We start from the raw sequence: 18,582 nt of genomic DNA, 5'->3' as shown, positions 1-18,582 counted from the left end.
TTATCAATACTGAAAATCATATACGATAAATCATAGAATGTGTCCTCTGACATATAAAACTTTCATATATAAATCCAATCCATTACGGTAATATTTTACTGAATATTTAAATTACCAGTTCATAAAATCTTTAGAAATAATGATAGACAAAAACAATAATTATATATGGTAATATATGTATAATATAGTATATATTCATAATATATATATATATATATATATATATATATATATATATGGCATATGCACATGTATGTATGTATAATTCTACATGTAATTCTGCTGTAACTTGTTTACCGATTAGATACTGAATTCCGACTACAAAAATAGATAAATATGGAATACAAGAGTGCAAAGCAATATTTTCCACTACTTTATATACTATTTACCAATGATAAATACAATAATAACGATTTATACATTTTGTGTTTGATTATTCATTCGGCAAGCTAATTAAATTTAAAGACTATTTCAATGGGGGGGAAAACACCACTAGAAGAGTATTTTCAGAAAACGATTGCTGAAATCGTAAAATTGTTTCTGGCAGCTATTTAAATCACACATAATATACGCTTTTTTTCTTCAAAATCTAATTAGTCATAAAAATAAATCTCACTTTTAAAATTCGACTTCGACATGAATGTTTCAACTCCCAACCAGTTAGTAAATGTATAGGAATAAGTAAGTATTAGTATCAAGTCATCCTGGCATGCAGCAGGTGTACATACATATCGCCGAAGTTAGTAAGAAATGAACGGAAGCTGGCTATGGAAAGTCTATAGAGCATAGAAACTAATCACAACACCGAAAAGATAGTGTTAGCACAAGTGCAGTTCTACATAATCTCTTACATCTTGAGTTGTGTCGGATGTTTTCATTAGTTCCGTTGGTTTGGAAGAAGGCACAGCACCCAGCAGCTTTTCTGAGGATATTTTAATGATAGGCTCAACTACAACATTAGAAATTTCAAATGTTTCTTCGGCGTGTTTATTCAAAGCTCCAGCCTCTCTTTTCATCACAGAACATGTATTTTGCAGAGACCACAATTGTTGCTCTTTTTCCCCTACAACACTATGAAGGTGTTGGTTTTCTTCATACAAACGATTTACTTCTTCTTTCAAATTGATTAGCTTATCCTGCTCAATTTGCAGCTGATTCTTAGTATTACAATTTTCCTCCAATTCCTCTTTTGTAATCGAAAGTTCTTCGTGTATTGTTTTCAAGCTCTCCTTTAAAGTGACAATTTCCTTTTCTAAATCATTTTGCAAAGCCTCCGCTATATTTCCTTTCTTGTGCATTAAAGCAGTCTGCTTTTCCACAGAAATCTCAAGGTTAATTATACGAGTATTCTGTTCTTGAATTTTCTCTTCTGAAAATCGTATTGTATTTCGCAACTCTACTTTTTCAATTTCTTGTTTGGTATTCACTTCCAATGCAGTGCCCAATTGTTCATTCAAATGAGATTTTTCACCTTCTAGAATGTAAATTTTTTGTTTGTTCTCTTCAATTTGCTGTCTCATGTCTGTAATAGCCATTTCCCTTTGTCCCGCTTTTTCCTGATAAGAGTCATTCACTTCCTTCAAAACTTTTTCACAGTTATTTTTCTCCATTAAAATAACGTTACATCGTTCTTCTAGAGCAGATACCTTATCCTCTTGCTGTTTGCAATCGGCCTGCAGCTCGGCGAGTCTTTGACTAACAATATGAAGTTCATTTTCTTTCTCCTGATAGTAGTACTGGTATGCTTGGTTGGCTTCATTCAAACTTTGTATTGTTTGTTGTAAACCAATTACAGACTGCTGGTTTTCCTCGAAAGATGATGAAAAATGTTTGCACTTCTCTTCCTCCTCTTGCAAACGTTTTCGTAAATGTGTAATTGCCAAATCTTGTTCCTCCATCTTCGAGCTCCTAACGTTATTGGCTTCATCTAGTGCTTTTACAGTTTCTTCTAATTGCTCGCTTTGGCTATCATAAAGCATCTGTATATTCTGCATCTCGTTTCCTTGTCGAGATAAATTATCTTTCAACCGCGCAATCTGTTTCTCTAAACCTTGAGCAACTTGTGTCTGTTCAAGAATATCATCATTTTGTATAGTTGCTAGCTGTGAGCTGATATTTCTAATATGAGTTTCCTTTTCTTCCAGACTCTGTTGATGAGTTGCCTTTATTTTTTCTAATGACCGTACCATGTCTTCCAAGTCTTTCATTTTCTGCAATCTTGCATCATTAGCTTCGTTAAGAGATGAAATACAAGACTCTTTCTCCTTCAATTTTGCTGTACTTTCTTCAAAGGACAGGCGAAGTTGAGAAAATTCTTTTCGAAGCATTGATAAAATTGCAACAGGACTGCTGGCTGATTCAAGCGCCTCATGATAAACAAATTCATGGTCCTCTCTGATCACTTCAAAAACTTCCTTCTTGAACATGTTGAGTTCAATAGCTACTAAACTTGAAGATTCCTCTAATTTTAAGCATTTATTTTCCAAATCGATATACTTTTGTTTCAATGCCAGGATTTGGTTTGTTTCTTCGCTTAACATTGATTCAAAATCTTTTACTCTCTGAAGCTGTTCAGTATTAAGAGTTTCTATGTGCTTGCGCAACTTCTGATTTTCATCTTGACTATCTTCTAACAGCTGACGCCATTCAATTGGATTGGTTGTGTGGGAGGTTGTCGATAGTTGTTCTGCATTGAGTCCATCTTTTTCTTCCAAGTCTTTTTTTGCTTGTTCGAGCTGCTTTATTTTAGCTTCCTTGCCTTTGCAAATTCTTTTTAATTTACATAATTCTTGTTCAAGAGATTTTTGCACGTCAGTCTCTTTACCCTCTAATAACTTAGGCTCCTCAGTCATCGATATATCTTTTAAAGAATCATGTTCTTCCTTCATATTGGCAATAATTGTGTCTTTTTCTATCGAAGACTTTTCCATTGCAGCCAGCGAAGATTCAATGCCTCTAAATTCTTTATCATACCAATCCTCCCAACCATATACCCTCTCTTTAAGACCAAACATATCTTCTTCTTTGGCATTTAGAAATTCTCTTAAGGAATGTAACTCTTCTTGCTGGTTTATGGCAAAATTCCTTCCATCAACAATTTCTTCGTCTCTTGATTGAATAACGTCTTTCAAATCTTCGATTTGCCTTTCAAGTTGCATCACTACCTCAGAATGCATAATTCTCTCTCTCCATTCATTATCAACCACACTAGAGTTCAAGGACAAATTGTCTGTACTTTCCCGTGCATTACTGCTTCCACTCTCATCACCTCTATTTTGCTCGTCTTTTTCCATGTTCTGAAGTTTGGCAATTTTAGCATCTTTGGCTTTACATAGCGTTTTCATCTTGGATAATTTGGCATTTAAAGCTGCGAGTTCTTTTTGATGGTTATCTTGCATTGAAAGAATTAAAGCTTGTTTTTTATCTAATGTTGTTATCAGCTGTTTAGGATTCAAATCCTCATATTCAGGGTCATTGTCTTCAGTGCTATCTTCTTGGATCTTTGGTTTGATGGCTAAGGACGGATTAGTTTCCTGACGTTCTATCAAATCGCTGACGATTGGGATTCTTTTTAGATGAGATTCATTTCCTTCCTCAAGCTTCTGACACCTGTTTTTCCAGTAATCAGCCTCTGAAGAAGATGCAGATAGTGACTGGATTTCAAGTTCCATATCCTTCTCTTGACGCTGCAAAAATTCAATAGTATTTTCAAGAGCAGAACATTTTTCTTCTAAGATGGAAATTTTCCTGTCACTTTCGATATTTCCTTCCGTGAATTCCCTGGTTCTATCTTCGACACTTTGATGTATGTCATGGATTGTCCGCTCGTGCTGTTTACAAACCTTCTCCCAACGAGTCATTCTTTCTAAATCTCCCTGCAGTAATTGTAATTCTTCTTCTTTTTGTCCGAGTTTTTCAGACAAATCGTTAATCCTTTCTTTCATCATAAGTAAATCTGTATCTTTTTCCGATATAATACTCTCTTGCTTTTCAACTATTTCTTGGAATTTACCAAGCTTTGTTAATTTTCCTTTTCCGACCTTTTTCATTTTCTCAGTTTCATAAATAATGTTTTCTTTTTCTTTTCTAACCTTTTCAAGATCTTCAGATAGTCGTTGAACTTCGTTTTCTGATTCGTGTAGCTTTTCTTCCGTTTGTAATAAAGAATGCTTAATTTTGCGACATTGCTCTTCGACTTCTTCCTTCTCCTGAAGCAATAAATTGTAACTTTCTTTACTTGTCTCCAATTCTCTGTTTAGTTTTTGAATCTCCTCCTCTTTCATTTCTAAAGCATGTCTGAGATCAAGTTCGTTTTGTTCCAATTTTGAGCATTTTACCTTCAATTCTGTAATCGTTTTCAAATGATCTTCTAAATCACTTCTCAAACTTTGTTCAGTAGCACCAAGATCCTCAAGTTTTAAATTCATTTCAGAAATACTACCCTGCAGGATCACAGCATCTGTTACTTTATCTGCAAGAAGTTTTTCTTGCATATTTATAACATCTTCAAACTTCTTTGCTTTCGCCTCTTTCCCTTTTCCCAGTTTTTGTAATTTCAGAATTTCTTGAGCATTAACCTCTTCTTTCTCAAGGCTACTTTCATATGATTTCTTGATTTCCTGGAGTTGATAATGAACTGATTTTAGTTCCTCTTCTTTCTTTTTTAACACCTCTTCCATTTTCTTGACTTTAGTATCTTTTCCTTTGGTCACCATGTTTAATTTTTTAGATTCTGTCACATGCTTTTCATGACTCTCCTCGAGACTAACAATTTTGGATTTCAAGATTTGGATTTCTTCATCCATTTTTTCAACTTTTGATTTCAAGGCAGTATTTTCTTCCTCAAGCTGAGAAGAAAACACATGTTGGCTCTGGTTGCGTTTGTTAAATTCCGTGTTCTGTTGTTGTAACAAATCTTTCAAATGGACCAATTCTCGATCAAATTTTACTATTTCTTCCTCTTTCTTTGCAATGAACTTTCTAAGTTCCTCTATCTCATCAATCCGCTCCTGACGCTGAATAGTAAATTTCTGAAGTTCCTTTTGTGCAATTTGTTCCTCATATCTTGCATCCTCTACTTTTTCATTCAGTTCATTCACACTTTCGCTTAAGATAAGTTTATCTGCTTCGTACTGACTCAGCAGTTTCTCCTGTTCTGTTACTATTTCGTCCAATTTCTTTAGTTTCACTTCCCTGCCTTTATACATTTTCTGCAACTTTTGATTTTCAATTCGCATACTTTCTCTTTCGTCAATAACCTCTTTTAACGTTGTTTCCAATTTTTCTACTTTATTTTCAAAATCCTTTCTGTCCCCCAGGTCTTGGTTGTTCATTTCTTGTGTCATTTTAGATATCTTGGCATCCTTTGCTTTACAAAGTTTCTGTAGTTTCTTAATTTCACTATTAAGTTTTTCAAAGTCTGTGTTCCTATCCTCTGCACTACTCAATGGTTTTTCAGTCAGCAGTTTGTGCGAGCTTCTCTGAATTTCTAACTCCTGTTGGAGTTTAACTATTCTAGATTCATACTCATTTGATTCCACTTTGTGTTGTAGTAAGCGATTCTCTTTTTCTTCAATAGAATTCCTCAGTTCAACATTCTCACTATTTTGCACCTTCACTTCCCTTTGCAACTCACACAACTCTCTTTGAACCTTTTCAAGTTTAATTGTAATATCTGACTTTTGCCTAATTAGGTTTTCTTGTACCGACAACAAATCACTTATTTTCTGATCGTTTTGGTCCATCGCTTCTTTAGAGTCTCTTCGGAGGTCCAGAATTATATTTTCTTTTTCATGTAGCTAAATAAAAATGAATTGAGACGATAAGTACGAATGAAGCCTCAAAAATAAATAGGAAAGCAGTTTTGTTAACATAAAACAATGCCCCATATCCCTAATGTCGAATTTAGCACAGAAATTATCCTAACTATACTAACTGACAAAACTCAATGCACAACAATTCTCCTTTTTTCAATCACATGTAGAGTGATCTGGCCATAACTCTACGTTCTCATTGCCTTCAGTATCTTTATGTTCAAAGTCAATAGGAATAAATGTAGCTCTAAAAACATGACATGAAGAGACTAAATCCTGATGGAATCCTTCTTACTTACTCGTATATTTATATAACTCATATTTATACTTTACTATTAACGTTATCAGCAGACATTATCATTATTTTTATTTCTTAAAAAAATACTTTTCCTTTAATTGCAACTTTTTTAGGACAAGGATGACAAGTCTGAACAGGATTTACTGCCAAAATGTCATTTCTGTTTGTGTAACATGTACACATGTAGGTCAAGAGTTTATGACATTTCTTTTGAAGGAATTTGGTAATGGGGATCAGAGCAATGAAACTTTAATTTGGCATTTAAAAACTATCACTAGTGTCTTGATAATCGATCTTTAAAAATACCTTAACCCCAAATCAGAGGTTCCACTAAAACTATCCAACTAGAAATAATACAAAGTGTAGAATGACACCAATCCCTTTAAACCAGTCCTCTAAAGAAATCCTCCTAAAATACATCGATGATTTGTTGTTGCAAATTGGCAACAAAGTAGTGAAAAAATACTTGGGAGATGTTGTATTTCATTGTTTCATACTAACAGATTCCTTAAGATTTCTGATAAAACATCTTTCGAAATTTGTCATCTTGATTTGGAAAATACACGTCATAGAAATAAAATAATGCCAAAGGCTTAATTCAAGCGAAAATGAATAATTATTGTAAATGCTCAAACACATCATGACAGCTCTACTTTCATATTCTCTTAGTTCGAAACATATGTACGTTACCTGAAATTTCAGATCCTCGTTTGCATCCGTCAATGCATGGAACTGCTCTCTCAATTCGGAATACTCACTTTCGCATTTTGAAAGTTCTAAATCTACTTTCTCTTTCGTCTGCAATATCTGCTTTAAACGAGTCTCTGTGTCTGTGGCTTTATGTGTCAATTCTTCATGAGATATTGTTATATCTTTCAAGGTACTATCTGCTTTCTGTAGCTCATCTTCCAGCGTTGTTTTCTCCTTATCCAGCTTGAGCATACTTCCTTTCATTGAGCTTATAAACTCCTCAAGTTTTTCAAGCATTGAAACGTTTCCATCTCGTTCATAGAATTCATCTGAAAACTCGAGTGAACTGTGTTCTGTTGTTTGTAACAACTTCCTTAATCCCTGTTCGTAACCGTCACACCGATGTTCCAAAACCTCGTTAGCTTCAGTTAGCTTCTGAAGTTTTGCTTGTTGATCATTCATCTCCTCCTTCATTTTCTTGTTTGTTGTCAAAGTAATCCCACTATTAGCATTTATACTGAGCAATGCTTGTTGCAGCTCCTCATATTCTGATAGCATTAAATAATGTCTATTATTCATAGTTTCGACCTCACATCTTCCTTGTTTCAATTCTTCTTCAACACGATTCAGTTTTCTTGATTTGGCTTCTATTTGTTCAAGAAGGGAGGTGTTTTCTTCTGATATATTAAGAAGATTTCTTTTCAATGTCAAGATCTCTGTGTTAACTAATCCAATCCATCCATCAATGTAAGTTGTTTCTTCAGGGACATCTGTGCTTAGTGTTAGCTCTTTGAACAATGATTTCAACCACTTCAAACAAGCATCCAAAGCCTTGTTGTTCTTTTCTAACATCAATTTAAATTCTTCGCATTGCAATCTATCATTTCTCTGCTTTTCTTTTTCTCTAAAATTTTCTTGCTTCAACATTTCATTTTCCATTATGAGTTCTTCAATGGATGATACTTTACAAGACATGTCCTCCTTCATTTTTTCCATGGTGGCATTCATGTGCAGAATATCTGACTCGACAGCCCCTGCTTTATTCAGACAATTCTCGTACTGATCATTCTTTTCTTGAAAACATATTTTCAATTCAGCATATTCCTTTTCTAAACAACTCTTTTGTTCGTCCATGGAATTCAGTTTTATTATGCTTTCTTGGAGTTCATTTTTAAGACCAGTATTCTTCTGTCTTTCATTCATAAGCAAGGAATCTAATGCTTGGAATTTTTCAACGTAATCTTCATTCTGTAGTATCAGCATTTCAATTTTTTGATCAACCATATCTTCTTTTGTTTTAAACGCAATGTTAAGTTCTTCATTTCTCTTACTCGCACTTTGCAATTCCTTTACCACATCTTTCAAGCACAAGGTCTCATTTTCTAGTTCAGTATTGGTTAAAGATAATGATTCCACCTGAAGATTTAAAGTTGATAAAGACACTTCTTTTTCTTCAAGATCTTTGTTGAGAATTTCTGTTTCAGTCACAAGTTCGGTCTGCAATTCTTTCAATTCCTTCATCAACATCATTTTTTCTCTCACTAAATTCTCGAAATCTTCTTGGACTGATGTCAATTCTTCTCTTGTCTTTACCAATTCTCTGTTCGACACTTCTAAATCATTATTTTCTTGTAAAAGCTCATTCTTCTCGTGTATAAAAGTGTCAAGCTTCAATTGAAGACTATCCATCTCTGCACTAAGAGACTGGCACTCCTGTTTAGCACACAATAACTCTTCATTTAGCATTCTATTCTTTTCAGACATGTCTTCAAAATCCCTGGATGAATTTTTTAACCTTTCCTCCATGGATTGTATTTCTTTAATACGCATTTCTTCTGCATCTTTCATGTTACATTCCAAAGAGGAATAATTGCATTCAAGCTCTTGGTTCCTTTTATTCAACTCATTACATTTAAATTCCAATTCCGATAGCTTCACATCCCTATTCTGTAGCATTTCTTTACATTCCAGAACGTCTTTCCTCAGTTTCTCCTTTGCATTTGCAATATCTTCTTTTCCATTTTCCATCTCTATTCTGATTTTACTCTCTAAATTCAGATCAATTTTCAGTTGTTCTGCTTCTTCCTCTAATTTCTTTATCATAATTTCTAAATGATGGATTTCTTTAGACTTCGTCTTACTATGCACCTGCAGTTTTGTTATAATCATTTTATGCTTTTGGTTAGCTTCATTCAGCATTTCAATTTCTTCTTCTAATACTTTGAACTGGGCAACATTGATGCTTTTCTCCTGTTCTTTTTCAGAAACCATTTGGTGATAATCAATTTTCTGTTGCTTTAACTCATTTTCCAGGACATTAACTTCTTCATTTACCTTCTCCAGTTTCAATTTCAAGTCGGTTTTGTTACTCTCTTCTTGCACTTTCTCTCTAAGTAAATCTTGGATTCTTTCTTCCAGATTGCTTTGAGCATTTCTGAATTGTTCAGAGTCTGACTGGTGTAACTGTCTTAACTCTTCTATGAGTACATGCTTGGCCTTTACCTCAGTCTCTACCTCTGTTACTCTAGTTTGAAGTTCACTACATCTGTTTTGCTCGTTGATGTATTTTCCTCGCATGTCATTACATGTTTGTTGCAATCTATCTGTTGTACTTCTACAAGCTTCATCTGTTGATGCTAAATCTGAATTGATCTTATTTAGCTGTTTATCTTTACTTTCCAAGTCGAGCATTAGTTTCTTAAGATCTTCCTCCAGGCATTTTATTTTAGCGTTCTTTTCAACCATTTCATCATGGTTTTTTACTTTGTTCTTATTCTCATCCGATCTTACTTTCGTAATAACTTCAGTTATCTCAAAGCAACGGTTTTCTAGTTCTTGAGAATGTTCCATCAAGACAGTGATTTCTTGATCACGTTGCAATAATTTCTTTTGTAGTTCTCTATTTTCTTCAACTTGAGATTGGAAATTGCTCGTTAGAGCCTGGATCTGATTATCCAACTTTTCTGTTCCCTCCCTTAGACAGTTAATATCAGACATCAGAGAGTTTATTTGAATTTCTGAATTATTCATTTTTTCTGCATGCTCTGACTTCAGACCTTGTAATTCTTTCAAAAGATTCACCATTTGTGTTTCTGATATTGTTTTTGATTCATTAAGTTCTACAATTGTTTCCTCTTTTGTCTGAAGCAAACTACGTTGGTTCTCAAAAGATTGTTCTAAAGCACAGGCACTTTCTTCCGTATGTCGCAGCCTGTCACTTGTGCAATGAAGTTCTTTGATATGTTTCAATACAAGTTCTTTTTCAACAACATTCTGCATCTGTAAATCCTCAACTTCAGCCTGCAGAACACACATTTGTGATTCTGTCAGAGACAACTTGTCTATCAATGCGTCTTTCTCGTTGATTAATGTTTTCTTTTCGTCATTTAGAGAAATCAGCTTTTCTTCCACTAAAACTAGTCTGGCATTTCTTTCCTGCAATACTTTTTGGTGATCTTTTAATAAATATTCAAGGTTTTCTTTTTCTTCTAACAAAGTAGAATATGAACTATTGTACATATCTTCTCTTTTCATCAAGTCCTTTTTGAGAGATTCTTCGGATACTTTTAAAGAATTGATTTGATCAAAGCTTTCCTCTTGAAATGTCTTTAACTTATCTCTCAGTTCAACTTCTGTTGATTCTAGGTTTCTTAATTCAGTCTCTAGAAATAATTTGCTTTCAGTAAGAAATGAGAGTTGTTTTTCTTTTTCTTCATTTTCTGTTTTAGTGGTGATTAGCTCTGACTGTAGAATTGAAAACATCTCATTCAACTTCACATTATCTTCAGACTGAGATTTGGATTCTGTCAAGCTTTGCTGTAACAAGTTTTCTCTTTCGTCTTGGACAATAGTGTTCTCTTGTAGCTCAATCTTTAATCTTTCTACTTCTGTCTCAGCATCACTCAGTGACATGCCTAGGCTTTGATTAGTTGCTTTTATCTCGGTAATTTCGGTAACCAAAGAATCTATTTCTCTTCCTTTCTCTGCTACTGATTTACTCATTAAATCATTTTCAAGTGCAAGATCTTCCAAGTCTTTTGAGAATTTCTCGCATTTAGAAGACAATGTGTCTCTTTCAGTTTCCACTCTCTCTAGCTCCTTTTCAAGAACTTCAAATTTAGTTACATGTGTAGACAATTTTAAGTCCATTTCTTCAACATTCTGTGCAAGAACATCTTTTTCTTTATTGACAGCAGACAGACGTACCTGGATTTTTGATACATCCTCTTCTAAAGCTTTTTTCTCTTCCTCAATTTCTTTAAGCCTTCTGCAATACAAGTCATTTGTATTCTCCATGTTTGCTACCTTAGAAACGAGTGTCTCCATTTCTGTTACTTTTATCTCGAACGATGAATTTCTCTCTGCAATAGTTTGGTCCATATCACTTACAATATCTTTCAGACTCTCTTTTTCTTTCAAACACTTCTCATAATCAGTCTTCAAATCACCTAATTCTTTAGTAATCCTTCCCATTTCAACCATCTGAGTAGATAACTCTTCTGTTTTGCGTTCCAAAGATTGTTTAATTGCATCAAAGTTCCCTTCCATAACTTGTTTTTCTTCCCTTGCCTCAGCAACATTGAGCTCCAAAACTTGGATTTGTTCCCGATATTTACAATTGGACTGAATAGCGTCATTATATTGCTCTTTCATTTGAAAACAATTTTTGGATTCCTCTTCCACTTTACTTTGAAGTTTCTCTACAAATTCTCTCGAAGATGTCAATTCCTTCTGCATATTGGACAAAGACTCAGATAATTCCAAAATTTTCCTTTCGTTCTCTTTCCACTCTTTGGTTTTTTCAGACAATGCCAACTGTAGTTTTGAATTTTGTTCATTAAGGCTATCTAAATCCTTTTTAAGTTGATCCTGAATGTTGTTTTTCACTCTCAGATCATTAGACAAGCATTCAATTTTTTCTTGATATATTTCTTTTTGTTTTGACTCGTCCGAATTTAAATTGGAAAGTTGACAGAGCTTTTCTTCAAGGTTTGACTGAAGTTCAGATAGTCTGCAATTCTCTTTTTCTAACATTTGAACATCCTCTTCTTTGCTAGAAGCTTTCTCTGTCATCATTTGCAAGTTACTCTCAATATCCGTCACTTGCTTTTGAAGTTGCAACATGCATTCTTGTAATGAAGACTTTTCGTTGCTCTCTTCCTTCAAGGCTATTTCTGATTTATCCAGTAACTGTTGCGAAAATTCGAGCTTGGTTTTAAGTTCTGATGCACACTCTTCAATTTCCTGGTTTTTGATTTTGAGATTTTTGGATTCTGCTTCCAAATACACCAGCTTCATTTCTAGGTCAGATTTGCATTTTTCCATTTCCGAGTTCTTTTGTATTATATCCTCTAATTCTCTTTCCTTGTCCTTAACGGTATCTGTTGTTTCTTTCAAATCCACCTGCAACATTACCATTGACTTTTCTAGAGAAATCACTGTTTTCTCCATATCCACTTTGTATTTTGTCAATTCGTCTAACTGATGCAGCATCTGTGCATTTTTTTCTGCATGTTCCGATATTTTTTCATTGTGCTCTTGTCTCATGTTTTCTAATTCTTTCACCGTTGAATCCAATTTATCTGTAAGAAGAGTCACCATGTCACACTTTTCCCTTATTACCTTTTGATTCTCTGACTTTTCCTCTGAAAAAGACTTTACAGATTTTTCTAGAATTTCCACTTTCTCTTCAATCTGTGATATTTTCGAACATAAACACTCATTCTCATTCAGCAAAGTATCCACATGCTTCTGTGCTTTTTCTAATTTTTCACAAGAAATTAAGGTTTTTTCATTTGAACTCTCCAATTCTTCAATCAGTTTGTCCTTTTCTTTATACATATCCTGTAATGTGTCTTTTGTCCTGTTCACAAGCTCATCATGACTTTGTTGCAAAACAACAAGCTCTTGTTTCCTTTCAATTTTCAATTGTTCCATTTCAGATTCCAGAGAACTGACTTCAGCTTCTCTTTTCTCAAGCTCATTTGTCATGCGACAGCTATCCTTATTTCTATCTTCCATACTTTTTGTGATTTCATTGAGATCACTGCTTAATTTTAATGATGTTTGCTTTTCTCTGACTAGAGATAACGATATATGTGAATGACTAGATTTCTCTGCTTCAAGTCTTGTATTGACATCTTCCAATTCTTGTTTCATGATTTCTATCTGGATACTCATTTTCAACAGATCTTCTTTGGAATTTTCTGTTGATAATTTCATTTGCTGTACAGCAATGATGGCTTCTTCTGTTTGTTTTGAGACAGTTGTGTCTGAAGACAATGACTGAGACCACTCATCACTTCTAATTGCTTTGACTAGAAATTCATTTTCAACAATTTGTTCTCTCAAGTCCCCCTTCAGTTTTACGATGATACAGTCCGACTCCTGTAATGCACCTTCTTTCTCTTGACCAAGTCTGTTAAGATCTTCAACCAGCTCTTCAAGGCTTTTCAGCTGAGATTCCATGGAAGTTATTTTAACTTCTTTTTCACTCAATGCAGTAGATACTGATTGTGTAGAAATATTCAATTTTTCATTTTCCTGGGTAAGTCTTCTTTCTTCTTCTTCAAGATCACATATTTTGCTAGTCTTATTTCGCAAGTCTAGCAACAACTCATCACGTGCCTCTTCCGTGTGTTGAAGAACTTCTTGTAGAGAAGCATTTGTTACATCGTTCTCTTTCACTGTCTTCTCGAGAAGTTTAATTTCCCCACACTTATCATCAAGAGTTTTTCGTAACTCTCCTACAGTCGTTTCTGCTCGAGATAAACTACACTCCAGCTGATCAATTTTAGCATTGTTTGCTTCAATTTTGACTTCACATTCGCTGAGATGACTCTTCATTTCAACCTCTGAACGACGGAAATTTTCAATCTGGGTCTCTTTCTGTGATACTATCTGATCGAGTTCTCTTATATGTTCTTCTTTGTCTTCTATAGCTGTTTTTAAATCAGAGAGCTCTTCATCCTTTTTTGCAACATCAAGAGTCAGTTTCTGCATCAATGTTGCTTGTTCAAGCAATGAGTTCTGCATATGGTCTCTCTTCTCTTCCATGGACATAATAGAGGCTGTTAAATTTTCAATATATGTCTTTTTTGTGGCTAATTCTTCCTCAGTGTTTTTGATGTGGCCGTGCAGAATAGATATTTCTCTAACCTTACTCTCATTGTCATCTTTGATGGTTTCCATTTTTTCTACCATTGAAACATGTTCCTTCTCCTTTGAGAAAATATCTTCATTCAGTCTCTCCACTTCACGTTCTAGATTTTCTACTTCTTTAATTTTAATATCATTTTTTTCTTTCAGGGAATGAATAGTTTCAGTCAAGGTACTAATTTCTCCTGTTTTCAAATCTAGACTCTCTTTCAAATGAAATTCATTTCTCTCTAATTCTTGAAGTTTAATATTGGCATTTTGCAGAGCCTGATCTTGTTCATGTACCTCCTGTTCAAGTTGTTGAAGATTTCTTTCACTACTTTTTCTGAGTACCTCGATTTCTCTGTTTACAGTGGTAACTGCTATGTCTTTTTGAGACAATAACTCCTGAACATATTCAGCATTTTTAGATAATTCATCTTTCAAAGCTATTTCGGATTTTTCTGATGCCTGTACTTTTTCGTTTAATTTCAATATTTCCGATTCTTTACCACTAATGACCCTACCTAGTTCGCTGATTTCAGTGTCTTTCAGGATAATCAACTTTTCTAATGTGTCAATCTTATTCTGGAGATCTTTCGCTTTACTTTCTAGATCTGAAATTTCTTGTCCCTTGATTCTTTCAAGTTGATTGAAGTTTTCACATTCTGTTCTCATCTGTTCTATTGATTTTTCCAGGTGCTTTACATTTTCAAGAGTTTTTCCATTAGATTCTTTCAAACCTTGAATAGTTATCTCACTCTCTTCTTTTAGTTTTTCTAAACTTACTACTTTTTCTTTATTCTTAATCAAGTCACTTTGCAAGTTTTTGAAAGCTTCCACCCCCTCTTCATTTTCTCTCTTCAATGAGACCACTTTGTCAGAAAGTTCTGCATTTGTTTTTGTCAATGAATCAAGATATTGTTGTTTCTGATCCGTTTTCCTTTTAAGTTCAGAGACAGTTTTTGCTTTGCTCTCTTCAATCTCTTTTATCTGACTATTTAAATCCAAAATATCATTATTAACTTTGTCTAAATCTTCTGCTTTCTCTTGAAGTTGCAATTCCAAAGTTTCCTTCAAAATCACCATTTCTTTTGTCTGAGTTAACAGACTCTGAATTAAAGCATCCTTTTCATCTATTTGTCTACTTTTTTCTTTCATTTCTTCTTGTAAATGTTCATATTTCATCATTGACTCAGTCATTGTTTCCTCTTTTGCAACAATCTGCTGTTTTACTTTTTCAATTTCAATGATTTTCTGACCTATATCTTCTTCTAGGGTTTCCATTTTGGACAGTGTTTGCATTATTTCTTTGTCTTTATCATCAACGTTTTTCAACAACACCAGTATTCTTTCATCACACACTGTTTTTTCCTTACTGAGAGATTGAATACTTATTTCTTTCTCATTTACATCATGCATTAATCCAGATAGTTTTTCTTTGTTATTCTCAGACTCATTTTCCAACTTTGCAATCATTTCATCTTTTTGCTGTATTGACTTTTGTAGAGCTGACAGATGTTCACATTTGCTTTCCAGCTCGCGTTTCAATGAATGATTACCATTTCTTATCACTGACAGAGAGTGAACACTAGCAGAAATTTGGGATGCTAACTGTTCAACTTCATTCACTTTCTCAGATAGCAAAACTTCACTTACATGTAGACTACTCTCAAGTTCATTTACACGCATTTGGGCTGCTTGTTCTTGCTTTTGTACTTCTATAATATCTTGTTCATATTTCTGTGCCTTTTCTTCTGCATCTTTTAAGTGCTGGCAGGATATGTCATGCTCATCATGCAACTCTTTCATGCAACTATTAACATGCTCAAGCTGGGACTGGAGAGAACTACACTTGTCTTCATGTTTCTGGCATTCCACAGACAACAAATTGACATGCTCGTTTAAAGAAGATATCTCAGAGTCTTTGGCTTGAGAAAGCTTTTCCATGCTAGTATGTAGGTCTGCAACAGAATGGTTAAGTGTCTCTATGGTACATTGTCTTTCATTGCATATATGCATTAATTCACTAACCTTTTCTGTCAGAAGGTCTGTCTCTTTTGTAGCGTTTTCCATGTCCTTGGTTAATTTCTCGACTGTCTTGGCTAGGTCTGCTTTCTCCCGCTGTACCTCTTGCAGATCCTGAGTCAGTTCCTCATTCATCTTTGTATGGCTTAGCTTCTCTTCCTCAACAGTTTTGAGTGTTAACGACATTTCTTTAATTGTATCTTCTTTTTCCTCAAGTTTAGTTTGAAGCTGTGTGAGTTGTTCCTCCAACTTCTTTTCGTTTTCCTTTCTTGTATATAATTCTTTAGAGAGTGCAGATCTATTTTCAAATAGAGTCTTTATTTCACTTTGCAGAGATTCCACTTTTGAATTATGTCCTGAGTCCATATCTGTTAATTTATCTGTCACCCTCTTTAGCTCACTATCCTTAACTGTTACCTTTTCCTCTAATTCTGAAATTATCCTTTCAAGATTTTCCTGTATATCAACACATTTCTGGTCAGACATTTGTTTTTCCTTTTCAAATTGAACTTTCAAAACTGTTGAACTATTTTCCATGTCTTTTATCTTCATTTCACTTTCATTAACATTTTCCAGCAACTTTTGAATTTTTGTATCTTTTTCTGCCACAAGATCCTGTAAAGATTTTAAGCTATCCTTTGAGCTAGATGATAAATTGTGGATCTGTTCGTCTTTCTCACTACAAACAGTATGCAATTCTGCTAACTGACGTTCCAATCCACTTTTCTGACTAGATAGTTCAGACACAGCTGTTTTCGATTCATTTAGTTCTGTGTGAAGATTTTCGATTTTGGAGTCCTTATCTTTGAGTTCATTATCCTTACTAGAAACAACTTCACTTAATTTTTCAATTTCTTTGGTCATACTGCTAATGTTTTCTTTTCTCTCACTCAGCTCACTCAAAATATTCTCTTTTTCTTGGTTTACATCCGTGACTTGATTATAAACGCTACTAAGTTCCTCCTTAGTCAGTTTTAGTTCATTTGAAAGACTATCTTTTTCTGAGGTAGCGATACTTAACATGGAATGTGATTCTGTGAACTGTGAATTCATTTCATCTAATTTAGAATCCTTTACAGTTAATGAATGATTTAATTCCTCAATCTGAATAGTTAGTGATTGTATAACAGATTCCTTTTCTTTATTTTCAACTTGTAATGAACACAATTCGGTTTTCAATGCACTTTCAATCTCCTGCAGCTTGGAAATTTCACTACCTCTACTCTGCACTGCGACTTTGAGATCATCTATTTCCCTTTGTTTATTTTCACAATCTGTTTGAACATTTTCCAGTTCCTTTTCTTTGATGTCAGAACTAGAACTCAAACTTTTTAATTGATTTTCTAACTCCTCCAGTTGAAATTTCAAACTGTGAACTTCAGAGTCACTGTCCTTTTTAATTTCATGAATGTCGTTTTCATGATGTTCTAACGACTCCTGGAGAGATTTAATTTCCTTTACTTTACCTTCTAATTCTGACGACAATGAATCGAGTTTTTCTTCCTTACTCTGGAGGGCATCATTCAGATCTTCAATCTCTTTTCTCTTAGTCTTGACCAGTTCCTGGAGTTTACTATTTTCAGAAGTTACTGATGAGATCTCCATCTTCATGGAATCAGAATCCCCTTGTCCTTTCTGAAGAAACTCCTCTGCCTTTGCCTGCTGTTCCTGAAGTAAAGATATTTCCTCTTGGTGCTTTTTCTTCTCTGCAGAAACAGACATCTGTCAAACAAGAAAATAACCTTAAATTAGTATCTTGATCAAAGAAGATAATTTTCATAATGTAAAATTCACACTCTCCCCCTTCCTGGGCTGTTTGTGCGTTTTATGTCCTGTAGAGAATTTTTCACTCCTACTGAGACATCAACAATTGTAGGTGAAGTACCAGAAATTTAGACCTACATGTATGCTTAGCACACGTGGCCATAGCTGTGAGAGTTGTTTATCGTGCCAGCGTCTGACATGACAGGGGACTTCCATTCTGAAAGTGATACCGTATAGGCTCTAACATTACCTGGCTCAAAGATATGGTAATAATTTTAGCGGAATACATTTTGGCGGACAGGGAAGAGTTGTCTATTTCAAATACTGAAGTCGCAATTGAGTGCATATTTGGCGAGTGAAATCTTGGCGGAAAGCTATCTAACTGCTAAAATAAGCCAAAATTATAACCCCACGAAAAAAAACCACTATATGGTATCTGAAAATCCCATCATTCTCACTCCAAAATGCTATGTGTTTGACAAAAGAAGCAATCACTACCCATGTTTACAGCTTAGGTTGAAGCTACAATGTAATGTATGTTCAATCACATCGCAAAAACTGAGGCCCCGTGTTACAGCAAGTGTGGCACTGTAAAGATCCCTTCCTGCTCAATGACCATAAGCGCCGAACATTGGCCTAAATTTTGCAGCCCTTTACCGGCAGTGGTGACATCTCGATATGAGTGAAATATTCTCGAAAGGGACGTTAAACAATATTCAATAAATCAATCAATCACATCAGAAATGTTATACCAATATGAGAGTAATGGTTGGTAGTGATGGGTATAAAACACTTGCTTATGTCCCATTTAATACAAACAATATAGCCATTTATTCCTTACACACATATTTT

At 34.4% G+C, this 18,582-nt stretch overlaps 1 protein-coding gene across 3 annotated transcripts in view; it reads right to left on the bottom strand.

Moving 5' to 3' along the window:
- Nucleotides 1–18,582, bottom strand: part of LOC125674482 (uncharacterized) — a 44,559-nt gene that overhangs the window by 11,204 nt on the left and 14,773 nt on the right. For all 3 annotated transcript variants that reach the window (XM_056159420.1, XM_056159422.1, XM_056159421.1), the window contains exons 8-9: nucleotides 6,802–17,688; nucleotides 852–5,798 (exon numbers count right to left, since the gene is read on the bottom strand). In XM_056159420.1, the coding sequence (XP_056015395.1) occupies nucleotides 852–5,798; nucleotides 6,802–17,688 (15,834 nt within the window). The remainder of the gene's footprint in view (nucleotides 1–851; nucleotides 5,799–6,801; nucleotides 17,689–18,582) is intronic.

This window comes from Ostrea edulis, chromosome 3 (assembly GCF_947568905.1).
Source record: "Ostrea edulis chromosome 3, xbOstEdul1.1, whole genome shotgun sequence".
Lineage (NCBI taxonomy): Eukaryota > Metazoa > Mollusca > Bivalvia > Ostreida > Ostreidae > Ostrea > Ostrea edulis.
Note: the sequence above shows the minus strand (reverse complement) of the source record. Positions and strands in the feature narration are given on the sequence as shown.